The 13,321-nt window shown below is 39.9% G+C and overlaps 1 protein-coding gene across 1 annotated transcript; it reads right to left on the minus strand.

The window, feature by feature from the left end:
• Positions 1-322: 322 nt before the first annotated feature.
• MED17 (mediator complex subunit 17) lies at positions 323-13,023 on the minus strand. Its single transcript, XM_058045445.1, has 12 exons — positions 12,780-13,023; positions 12,317-12,483; positions 11,677-11,896; positions 10,175-10,311; positions 9,992-10,076; positions 8,696-8,848; positions 7,788-7,918; positions 6,568-6,752; positions 5,933-6,070; positions 4,832-4,949; positions 3,417-3,576; positions 323-1,455 (listed from the first exon to the last, which is right to left on the minus strand). The coding sequence occupies exons 1-12, from the start codon at positions 13,009-13,011 to the stop codon at positions 1,250-1,252; spliced, it is 1,932 nt and encodes a 643-aa protein (XP_057901428.1). The 5' UTR covers positions 13,012-13,023; the 3' UTR covers positions 323-1,249.
• Positions 13,024-13,321: the final 298 nt, after the last annotated feature.

The following is a 13,321-nucleotide window of genomic DNA, read 5'->3' on the forward strand; positions in this document are numbered from 1 at the left end:
GTCTGCTGGCACAGCAACACAGGACCTGGCATCACAGGGCTTCAAGATCAAGAGACTTATTTTCAACTTGGGCTTTTAATTTTCATCAGTTGTCTTGGGTAACACATGAGCACCTGAAAGAAAAACCCTTTCTCTCTCTTAGTTCAGTCACACAGAAGGAAGTTCTTACAGGAACTGGAACAAGATGCTCCATGCTGGCCAACACCAATATAAGTACAAGAACTGCTTTGGATACCTGCTGAGCAGGAGCTTGCTGCTTATTTTCCTATGATTATGCTTTATACTTGAAAATACAACAAAATAACAACTGTCACCATGGAAGTGTGATGCTCAATTTGATCATGTTTATGTGCAAGAAGTTCATATATATACATATAGACAGACACCTCATAAGACAATACAGACATGAATATGAACCAGTTTACACAGTTGCAAAAAAGACCCTTAGCACTTAAGTACCAAACAAAATGAAAGCTTTGTTGAACACCATACTATGTTTCAAGAAGGCTAAAATTACAACCAAAACTATAAAAAAGTGACTTTTTTGTTTTGAAAGAACTCAAGAGAGCTGATATTCAGGAAGATATTATTATTTCCCTGGATAATAAACAATCATGGAGAATGCAGAAGGAAGACCCAGATGCTCAAGTGTGGAGGTTCACTGCATGAGAGTTACGTCCTTCTATACAGTCACTAAGTCACAAGTCACCCACAAACTAAAATTGTCAGAACTTTGCCAGCCAAGTAAGGCCCTTTCCTCTATATTCTTGTAAAAAACAAGTTCAAAAAACAAGCAAGTAGTCAACGTGACGCAGGCTATCAGAGAGGAAAGACTTTGCTACAGGCAGTGACTTTGTAACACTCTCAAATGAAACTGTTAAGTAAACATATTTCTCAAAAAGAAAGGAGTCACCCAGAATCCCCATCAATGTACAAAAATTCCAACTCAAGAATGCATCAACTCAAGGACTGCCAAATTTAATTTTATAAACAAAAAATTACTATGTCACTCTGGACAGAGCAAATTTCAAAGATACAGCTGAAAGGAACTTTTACAAAAAATTGTATGTATTTTATATGCCACCGAAAAAGGTTTAATTACAAATACCAAAATGGTTATTTCTGTACAGGAAATAAATTTGATTTGGCTTTCTTGTATTGGCCCATAGCTCCCATTTCCCTTTGCTGCACTGGCAGTTATCATTGCACAGAGACACCTCAAAGCACTCAGAGAGAGGCTGACGCTTCACTAGCAAGGAGTTAGGGCAGCCATGAGGAGTTCCATCTTATACACAAAGTTCCGCCCTTCCATTTTGTTCCACTGCACCTCCTTGAACGGCCCCCGGAGATGATTCCACTTGCTGTCCTGCAGGACGTCGCCCTTGGGGAGATCCTTGCACTGGCTCCGTGGGAACTGAACCATGACTTTGCTGCCGCTTTCCGGGCCGTTACGGACTGTGGGGAAAGGAGATCTCAATGAGCACTTTTACACTGGAGCCATTCCTCATACTGAATATTCTTCCGGCTGTATTCTATCCTTTACTCCTACTCAATTACAAATATGCTGAAAGCAAACAAGGGAAATTCTCTTCCTTTCTTTCTCAAAGCTTTTTCTCTGGATTTTCTCTCTCATCTCCCACTTCTCTATGATTTTGTTGCTTTCGCACTGCAGGTTCTTGGTTAGCTCAAGACAGAGAAACTTTTAATAAACCCCAAAATATTCACCTAACAAATGCATTTCTTTTTGCCCAATGATGCCAGGAAGGGCAAAGGCTTCATTGCTCATTCTTTCTTTGGATGTATTCCCCACTATTCTATTGAAAAACATATTGTTTCTAGTGGATTTCTCTCAAAGAGACAGGATCTAAGTCATTAGGCAGTTAATTTTAATCACAAAATTCTGTGAGACTAATGGAGGGGTGGTGGTGCTTCACTGGCTTGGATGGGTTCTGTGTTTTCATGCCGGGGACGGGTGTGTGTTGGCTTTTTAAATGAACAGTTAGAGAGGTACCACCTAGCTTTTCCCCCATCTATCAAGCTAACCTTCTATAAAGAGATAACTATCAGGCTGATTGAACATAATTTCTCTTTCACAAATTGATGCCAACTACTCCTCATCACCATGTTCTCCACAGTATGTTTGGAGAATTCTTCTGAGACTATTTTTTTCCAACTCATCTTCCCAGTAATTGCAATGAGACTGATCAGACTACAGTTCCCCACATTTTCCTTCTTGAACACAGGATGCAACATCTGCCTTCTTTCAGTCCTCAGGAGCCCTTCCTGAGCCTGTCCTTTTAGGATCAAGAGTGGCCTTGCAGTGACATCAATCAACACCCTCAGCAGTCATGGATATATATCCCACCTGGTCCCATGAACTTGTATATGTCTAAGTCTGTTCAAAGGTTCTCTAACCTGGTCTTCCACTACTGAGGCTGAATCTTTGCTCCAAAATTTCCCATGAGTCTCACAGATCCATTTCTGAAGGCCAATCTTCAGACCAAAGTAAACACAGTACTGAGTACCTTGGCCTCCTCCATGTCCTGTGCCACCAGGTACTCTCTCTATTTAACAGCAGTCCCACATTTTCCCTAATCCTTCCTTTGCTGCTGACATACCTGTTGAAGCTCCTCTTGCTGCCCTGTACATCCCTCACCACATTCCTGTCCTATCCTTAGCTTTCCTATCGTTATCAATGCATGCTTGGATAGTCTCTCTATATAAGTGGTTGTCCTGGGAGGGATAATCTCTTGGAGCTTCCTTCCTATGTCATGAGTTCTGCCATGGGCTCCTTGTCCATACATACAGGTCTTCTGTCACCTTTGCACAACTTCCTGAACATTAGGAATAACCATAATTGAGCTTGAAAGAGGTGACCCCTGAAAACAATAATAACAGCACTCCTGGACCCCTCTTCTTTCCATCCCATAGGATCACATCCCATAGGATTCTTTCAAAAAGATCCCTAAAGAGACCAAACTGTTCTCCCTAAGTTTGGAGTTGTGATCCTGTTGTTTATCTTGTTCTCTTCTCTCAGGATCCTGATGGTTTCTATAATCGCTTTTTTCTATGCTAATAATAATACATATAACTAATTATCTATAATCATATATTATATAAACAAATGTTTACATAATATTATCAAAATAATATATTGAAATAATGTATTCATATAATACATATAATTTTCCACAGTGACTATAAGAAATATTTTCAAGCCTGTGTAAATTAAATCAGGTTTATATTAAGTGGCTTCCTGGGCAAGGTGTTGATTCTATTCTATTTAGATGTCAAGTCCATACACAAAACAGATAGTCTGTAGACTTTTAAAGCATATTGTCAATTTATAGCAAAATATTCTACAAACATACATGCTCTCAGAAAGATCTGAGTTCTGTTTGCACGAGGGAACATACCTGAAATGGCATAGTCTCCATTTGGTGATGCTACAGTTATTGCTGATGCATTGCCAATGCTCTCCACTGGCCCCAGACCAACGTGGTTACTGAAACTCAGCACATGCCAGCCCATAACTTTTGCAAGCTGCTGAACTGCATGTACTTGGTGCTGTGACATCTGCAACATAACAAGAGGTTTGTTTTCTGTTCAATATTTGCAGACCATAGAAAGAATTGCTTATGTAGTTTAGCAAGTCTGTTTTCTGTACAATAATTACTTATAAAAGTAATTTTAAGTTCTCTACTTTCAGAGAACTTTTTTTAATATGATGGTAGAACTTTGCGTTATTTGGATTTAGACTAGTTCCTCCACAGAAAAGAAGACCACTCTATTATGCAGTTAAATGAATTTTTCATTGGTATATGCTCTTATATTTAAATTTAAATGATTAAATGATGCTTTAAATGATGCTATCAATTTACAAAAATTATTTAAATGATGCTATCAATTTACAAAAATCTTTATTTAGGTCTCAGAAAATTAGTTTGCAAACAATCCTCTATTTCAACAGAAACAAGACTTCCGCTGTAAAATATATAAAAATAAGAGAAAGTATTAGCAGAAAAAATTCAGAAAAAAAAGCTGAGGTCCTCACATGCATGATTATCTCCATTAATGCTCAAGTGTAAGCACTGAGTTCTAACAGCTTAGGAGTTTAAATGCTACTGTTTTCCTGTATCATGACTTAAACCCTTGTAACAAGGAAGTATCCAGCACCATTCAGCAGTTCTCTGTGAACAAGTCTGACAACACTCGATCAAAAAGACACGACCTCAGCAGAATCTGTTTCAACTTGTTTTCTGTGTCATGGAGTTTTATGTAACTGCAACAGGCCAACTACTGTTATTAAAGACTTGTATTTGACTATTTATAATGCATAGTGGGGAGATTGTTACTTCTGAATAAAACCAGCAGGTTGCTCTAAGCAATTAAGAAAACAAGAGTTCATTCAAGTATCAGCTGATTTAGTAACAACAGATGTAAAGTGAGCATTAACAGACAATGTTGAAATGACAGTAATTGTGGGTTCATTAAAAACTTAGCTACAGTAAGTTTCATATATAGAATACTTTGTCTGCTATGATTACCACCTACTTGCTTCTCCCATAATGAGCAGCATAAAGAAATGCATTTTAAATTGGAGGGAAAAATTACTATGACTACTGACCCTAGTAAAAAATGGCAATATATTTTAGTAACAGTTGCTAAAGACTCTACACAAACATAGTGAAAATTCAGTCATCCAGCTTCCCTTCTCCACTATCTTAATTTGAACTTTTAAATATTTTATACATAGATGAAAGCGAGATTCTAACTTCTTTCTGTTTCCCAAACATCACGAGAAAGAGAAGTATAACATACGTGAGTCTACCTGGGATAAAAGGAAATCCTGCAGTTCTTGCTCTTGATGAGACAATGTAATAACTCTTCCATCTCTATGCACAACTCTGATTTGTTCAACTCCAATGTTCAGCTGTAGTTGAATGGATCTTTGAAGACAAGATCCATATTTATTCAAAAAGCATTAAAACGCTTAAGAAAACAGGAAACTAAGAACACAGAATCCCACCCAATCATTGACAAGAATTCCTAAGACAGATGCAAAGCCTACAGAATGGGACAGCAACTCCAAATATTCCAGTTTCATCAGTTACCACAACAGCTGCCTCTATAAGGCAGGTGACATATTCTGTGGCATGCTCCCAGACCTGGCCTACCATTTGTTCAGGTCACGGAAGCTTCACAGCTCCCTGCCTGTCCCAACCCAAGTTTCCTGCCAGTTGTGCAGGGGAAAATGGTGTGTTCTATGCTACAGACAAAACCTGGGCAGCTTATGTACTCTGGGATAAAGACTGGAAATGCACCAATAGTCATTTGCCCCACAGCAGGCTGCCCCATACTGCAGTCACAGCCAGAGTGCACTGCTCTAAGAAAACACTGTTGATGCATTGATGAATTCACTGCTGGTCAGTCTGCAAGCATTTATTTCTGGAACATCAAATCTCATATTTCAGTAACAACATGCAGAATTATTGCATGAATTACAGGAGTTGCACATTTTAGTACATATGCAACCAAGCCAGGACTGAGCAGATTAGCTTTCGATGACCCGACTGGAAGTTTAGAATGCGGCACCATCAAATGATACTTTGTATTCAGTCACCTCTATCCAAAGGCAATTCCCCGACCCCGCCACCACCAAGTGTCCACTCTTATCTTAAATTTCTTCTTTGAGAGAAAACTGTACTAATTAAAGATGTACTAAAGATATCTTCATTAAAGGGTAAAGTGGGTGACATTTTCTTAAGGTGACTGTTCATCCTACAGTGAAGTCAGAAAAACAAATACACACAAATAACAGACTCCTACTTGTCTGTCTGAAGAGAATCTAAACTTTTAAAGCACAATGTAAATACGTGCTGCCTTTGCTTAATGCCTTTACAACTAAAAGGACATGTACTCTCATACTTACTTGCATATCTGTTCATATCCTTGAGAAGTTATTAGAACTTTAACACTGGATTCATAAACATCATTGATATTGGACCAGTGAGCCTGAATCTGAGGATCCTCAATCCGACTCGCCAGACTGTCAATGGTTCGAGCAGTTCTAGAAGATAAAGCCATATTCCACACACAATAATCCAGGCAGTTTGTGCTGTTATCTTGCTTTCAGGAAGCAAGGAGGTTATTAGATTTAACAGAAACGTGGATCAAAATTCCATTTCAGCACTGTTCTGGTGCTAATGGAAGTACAGTTTATTCTGTACATTTCTCATACATTCTGCAGCACAACTGAAGTGGTATTACTCAGTATTAGCTACTGCACTGCTAAGAATACTAAAAAGGATTTATGCACTTTGAGATAAGTAGGGACAATTATCAGCAGCTTATGTTGCAAGTGTCACAAAGATCTCAAAAAAATATGGTATTTTTTCGTTTTACTAGCTGAATGTTGTTTTCTCGTATTTTTTCATAATGTTTGGTTCTTAGTACTTACAAAAAAAGACCGTATTAACCATGAAAGAAACAGCAGCTAGTTTTAAAAACACTTAAAATAGACAATTGTATTCTATGTTACTGTAACAAGAGTATCTTGTGACCCACCTTCGTCTCAAAAATATATGCTTTGCCTGTTTTATGATCTTTTCCAGAAGTCCTTCATTCGACTGTAAAGAACTGATTTCATTTTTATCAAAAGCCTGGGGCCCTGCAAGTCTCATCCTCTTATGGCCAAAAGGTGCACTAGCTGGATGTGGCATCACTGTCGAGCTCAGGGTTTGCTTGTGACACTGCAACAACCAACAGATGTTATAAAAGGAAGGCACCAAATAATGTATCTGCAAGAAATATTATGTATCCTACAATATGTTGCTTTACATCAGGTTTTTTGAGTGCACGTGCTTTCAAAAAGTGGAACTTTAACTTTTTCAGCCTGACAGCATTTTAAAGACAGTTCTTCATACTTTGCTTCCTCAATTTATGTGTCTTTCAAACCTTATTGAAAGTAATTAGAAAAAAAAAGTGCTAGCTAGAAGAAATTTGGTACAATGGCAGTAGTTCCAACTAATAAGTCTTCCTTATACACATCTATGGAGACAGAAAGAATGGTCACTTAAAAATAAAGGAAGTATTTCAGACAAAAAAAATTGAAGTACGGAAAGTTTTAGCAGTATGCCCAAAGTAAAGGAAATTCACAGGAAAGGTGGGCACTGAACAAAAGCTTCATGAACCCTAAATCAGTGTTTAAAACACTGGACTGTTCCACATGACTGCATGACTTGCAGATCCATGCTCTAAAGAGGTGAACACTCTCTGGAACATGGTTTCCATGGTTTAGAGATGCAAAACTGGGCTTCTTTCCTGAAGAGAGATAACCTCAACCTCGTACCCCAGCTTCTGCTAGATTATTCAAGAATCCAAGATGCTGAAGCAGAGAAGTGGACATTCAAATAAACAAAGCTATTATGGCAATTGATTGTTCCTTCATGAGGGTATGGCTGACCAGATGCTCACTGACAGGGCTTGGTAAGCATTATCAGACACAAAAAAGGGCAGAACTGATGAACTCTACTGGAAAAGCTTCACATGGCTTTTCTGAAGTGAGCAGCCAGGTCTGAGGCTAAGTAAAGAACCAGCAAGCCAAGAAAGCATTAACTGGAACTCCCAAACCACCCACACCCATGGAAACCCAAGCAGCAGGCTGCCTTCCACAAATGGATGGAGAAGGACTGGCCTCTAGTGGCACTTGGCTGTTATACCAGGGCCACACACTGGGCAGAAGGCTGAGCCAAAGCCCAAAAACTCTTCAGCCATATATGCAGTACCTCTCTGATAAGTTGATGCAAATTATGTTCCAGAACATAGAGATGATCCTCTGGATTCTGTTTTTCAGAAGCAGCCTTTTGTGACTTTTTATCATTGGAAGAGTGACACAGAGAAATAGACAGCTGCAAACCTGTACAAAGCAGATGGGAAAAAAAAGATTTTAAAAAGTGAGCACTGACAATTTTCAAGATTGCTACTGAGAACTTCTTCATGTTTTATACTGAGTAGTTTAACAACAAGTATTCACTGTATCAGAGAAAAATCAAAGAATGATGGTGGAGAGCACAGCACCAAACGCAAGTAAAACTTGATATTCACTGAAGTGTTGACAACTGTGAACTCACCAGATGCATTCCACATCAATTTCTATGACTCAATCCCACACAAAAAGAAGTCCCCAGGACCCCATTCCTTTCTCAAAGAAGGAGTGATTAACTATCAGACACATTTTAAGCAATCCAGAAACATATTCTTTGCATGATACAAAGGGTTGTGTAGCCCTTGTAAGAACAGAGGATTCACCACTGACTGTGAGCCGCCTTTATGCTGTTTAATTATCCTCACTGAAAAGGCTTTTAGGTTTTTAGTCTTTTGAGGACTCATAAACTCAAGTCTTGAATTTCTTCTTACATGCAATCCAGGAGCAATGACTTATGCTCAGCTCCAAACTGCCACATGCACATGGCATTACATCTGACAGTTTTAAGCGCTGCTGACAAAAAACAACCACAAAGGAAAACAGAGTACATTGGAAACTACTGTGCATTAGCTGAAATTCTGTTTTTCAAAACCTTTGAAAATCAAGGAGTTTATTTTTTCTTTTGTAAGGACAGAGCGTTAAAAAAGGTGGCATCAATCAGTATTTAAGGAAACAATTGTAGGCTAAGCATCTTAAAAAGCTTCCTACCTGGGAAAGGCTGGGAAATTATCTGATTTTTCACTACAATGTGAGGAATCTGTGATTTAATTTGAACAGCTTCTCGTGACAGCTGGGCAAAAATTTCTTTACATAGAAGAACATTCTGTGCAGTCTCCAACTTTGTCTGCCAGTGTGCAGAACCTGAAAAGTATAAATCAATGTTTGCAGGAGGGAAGAGCAAAGAGAAGCCACCTTTTTGTTCAGATGCCAAATATTACGCAGTAGCCAGGTGTAACCACTAAGATAAAGCAGTCAGTGTCTTATACCCAAATTGAGTATTATCAGAATTTTATCTCAGTTAAGCAAGCACTTGAGGGTAAAAGTAAAACTAATTTTGATTCAAGTTTACACATTATATTGCACATATTGTACATGTATATTGTGAAGTACAACACCCTTAGGGAACAGTGTATTACATTCCCACTGCTTTTGTGAAGGCCTCTCTTTATGAACTTCTGTTCCTTAAGTTTTAGTTTACTTTCAATGATATTTCCAGCTTTATTAAATTCACTCTATGATGAGCTACCCAGTAATGTTCAGTGCACGTATGTGCTTTCACAGTGTTTAGAGACCCAAAATTCTTGGGAGATTCTGGAGTGAGTAAGCACACAAGCTGCATAATGTACCCTCAATACCATATGAAACACCTCATAGTACAGCACTCTATGTTCAGGACAGCACCAGCATCTGTATCAGACAACTGTGAAATAAAATCCTGCCAGTTTATTTCTAACTTTACAGAGTAAAGGATGGCTTTTTAACCCAAAAGTTTACAACCTCCCATACTGGCACAAAATTAAATGGATCAATGTACTATCACTGCCAGGTGAGCTGTTGGTAATTAACACACAGAGCACCAGCAGAGTTTCAGATAAAACATTTGAGCAACAGACACAAATGATGCATTATGGGGAGAGTGAAGAGTGAACAATCACTAGTTCAGCTGAATTAATGGGATGTAACTCACTGAAACACAACACCTTGGTTTGATTTCAGTTATGGGCTCAAACTTTTAATGTCTACCAAAAGGGGCTCCAGAATACTCAAAATACAACCCTAATAATTCTTTTTCAGAACTGAAAAAACACATATGAAAAACTGAAGGAGCATGCTTTGAAAGCATAACTTCCAAAGCCCAAGCAGCACCCAAACAGAATATTTCAGTTTAAATAAGCGAAATCTTATTCACTCTTCTTCCCAGCTATATGCTGAAATTTTCAAACAACCATCATATGCAAACTCATTCCTTCAGAGCATATTCCTAAAACAACATATGAACTGTACCTGGTTTTGATTTTGGCAAGGGTCTTTTAAAGAGATTGACTGTCCCGAGGTCACCAATGTCTGGTGCTTGTTTTTGAATAGAAACCTAGGCAAGAGGGAGCAGTATTTAATGTTTATTCTCTGTTGCAAGCATACAATTCTAAAACCAAACTCCACTAGGTTATTAAGGTTTTTCTAACAAACCTTGATGTATGCTGATCCCTCTAAATCACTTGGAATTTGAACATCCAAAGGACAGTAATCCTCAGGTATTTTTTTGTCCAGGTCAATGTCAGTGTTCTTTATCACCTCAAATGTGCCATGATGAAGAAAAAGGGAGCCTGAGGAAAAAAGGACAAAGACATACACATTAAATATTGAGCACCTTCTGCAAATAAAAAGCTCATATTTCTGTTTTGGAAGAATATGTAATTCTGAGTCTCCAAATCTTCAGATCTGCACTTGAGTCACATTTCTTAATGACCTCTTAAAAAAACTCAGGTAAATAAGAAAGCTTATGCCACTGTACCAGCATGCCAATCCTCCACTGTGCAATGTGTAATATTTTACAGTAAGTTAACACAGAGTATTCAATAATTATGGGAGGAAGTTGAGAGTTTTTTGAAATTGAGTCATTAGGTGCAAGGAAGGAGAAAAAAGGAAAAGATATTTGGTTGAAAAAAGACAAAAAGTAAATGTGTGAAGTTTTGCAAGCAGGTAGTTAAAGGTACAACATCCTTATTGATTTAAAGGAATTGTGATGATGTTTGCCTAGAAATCTTAAAACTATGACCCTGTTCTGACTGTAAAAGGTAACTTCATAGGCAGTCATTAAGGGACTGATAAAAGCAGATACCCGTATCTGTCCTAGTTGTACATCTTTTTCATCCAGGACACAGTTCACCTAGTTCATGGCAAATCAACTAGAAACAATACATAGCCGGGGGTACATCTACAGCTTTTTCATGAACAAATCTCAATTTGTCCTCCCCTTCCCTCACCAATGCCAACAGGAACCCAACACATTTGGTTCTGACGCCTGCTTTGTACCTACATCCTAAGTTCTGTGTGATCTGTATTCACTTTGTCACTCCATAACGGCCTCTAGAACCCTGGGCTGCTCACCCCTTTAAATGTAATCCATGAATTAAGGCATATCCTCAGCATCACTTCTCAACTGTAGGAATAACAGGTACAATAATCCACCTTCAACATCACTCTTTTAGTCATATGGTTTTGTTTTACCTGGTGTGAATTCTGGGGAGCAGGGAGTGACACATCATAAGCCTTTTGGGTCTCTTCTAACTCAAGATATTCTAGGATTTTCTAATCTTTGATTAAAAAAAAAAAAAGTAACCAACTCTTCACTGTTTTTTTTTTAATGCTTTACACACCAAACATAGATAAAAGCCAAGGATTTACAAAGTCTGCCTGTCAACTGATCAACTACATTGCAAATGCAGCATTGTTTTCCTGAACAAATTCTTAGTAAAATACTACAGTTAGCTTTTAAAATCACTTTCTGGATTGAAGATGCCAAGATATTTTTGCTGATACTAAAACAAGAGTTCTCCCTTTATAAACCTGTCTCATAAATAAATTCACATTGAAATAATTTATTAAGATATATTCCATCTCTTTTTCCAGTTACAAAAAGACAACTTCATAAAATATCCCTTCTTGTGAAAAAAGATCCTACTGTTTACCTGCACTTCTGTAGCTCAGATCACCAAGAATTTTATCTCCCACTTTTCTCAGCTTCCAGTGTTGTCTCAGTCTTAGCAGTTCAGAGTTGAAGTCTCTTTGTCGCTTATTTTCCTGATTTTCAGCAACTGATTTGGATAATCTTTCTGCACCTTTCAACAGGATCTGAGCTGCTCCAGCTAATGACTTCTTTTTTGAAATCAGCTGTAGAAACTGAGGATTCTAGTACCAAAAACAACAAGATACTTGCACTTTATTCACGAAAGATGATGATGATGATGATTATTATTATTATTATATTATATAATTTTAATTAATATTTATTTATTATTAGTGGAAACTAACTGACAGTGACTGATATGTTGTTTTTGCTGGATGTCCAGTAATTCATTCAGAATTACTTTCATACCACCATTATACAGTTGGAAGTAGCATTTTGACTTAAAGCTTCAGCAAAGAGGCTTCTGAAACTGATCTCAACTCCCATCTCCAGCCTTACTCTGACCCTCAAAGCACTGCACTAACACATCAAAAGGAACATTTTGATAGATTTTGTACTGATCACACGTGAAAAAGAAAAGTCCACAGGAATAATATCTTCAGCATCAAGCCACACAAAGCGCTCAACTAGGTACAACATACTTGTTTTGGAGGAAGGGGATCCTGCCCGACAGGATCTAGAGTCATGAACTTCTTATCCTTCACAATGCTAAGAACGTCATACAACACACACATCTCGGTCAAGGCACTTCTTAAGTTGTTCCTCACTGAATCCCAAGGCCAGAGGGAAGGCTGGAACTTTACCAACCCTAAAAATAAAACAAAAGGAAGGAAAATCAAAGGACATTAAAAAGGTACGTGTAAAGCTGATTTTTGAACCACAGGGAGATCATAACGGCATGAAATGACAACAGTAGATGCGATGTCGTGTTGTCTTTCCCTCTCCAATTTACTGGGGCTGGGTCACGAACACTGTGTCCAGCCCCGGGGGGAAGGCAGGCCGGGCCCAACCTCCCGCGGAGCCGCAGGCCGGCACCGCCTCAGCGCGGCGGGCCTCCAGCAGCCGCATCCCGGCGGGAGGGCTCGGGCTCCCGGCCCTTCTCACCTTCCTCATCCTCCGTCTCGCCCGCCTCGGCCCAGGGCCGGCCCGCCGAGCCCGGCTCGTCCTCCTCCGAGCCGGAGCCCTGGCTGAAGTCGATGCGCTGCGCGAGGCGCGCCAGGTTCTGGGACATGGAGAGCGGCTGGAGGTAGGTCTCGCTGCCATCCAGCCCCACCTCCTGCACCTGCTTCTCGCACGCCGACTCGATGCTGATGCGCACGGCCGGCACGCCCGCCATCTTGGAGCGACCCCCGCCCGCACACGGTAGGGGGCGGGCCCTGCAGGGGGCGGGGCCAGCGCCGGGCGGGCTCGGCCATTTCCGGAGGCGGTCGCGAGGGAGCGGGATCGGTGCCGAGGGGGCTCGGCCATTTTCGGAGAGAACTCGGAAGGAGGCGGGGCCAGCGCCGAGTGGGCTCGGCTGCCTCCGGAGACACTCGGGAGGGGGCGGGGCCAGCGCAGTGAGGGGACGGTGCTGGGCGCAGAAGCTCGGAGCTGCTGCAGTTTGCTTCTCCGGCCTTATTTTTGACCAGAAGTTGGTTTCATGTCCC

The sequence above is a fragment of the Melospiza georgiana genome, chromosome 2, assembly GCF_028018845.1.
Source record: "Melospiza georgiana isolate bMelGeo1 chromosome 2, bMelGeo1.pri, whole genome shotgun sequence".
NCBI classification, from domain to species: Eukaryota; Metazoa; Chordata; class Aves; order Passeriformes; family Passerellidae; genus Melospiza; species Melospiza georgiana.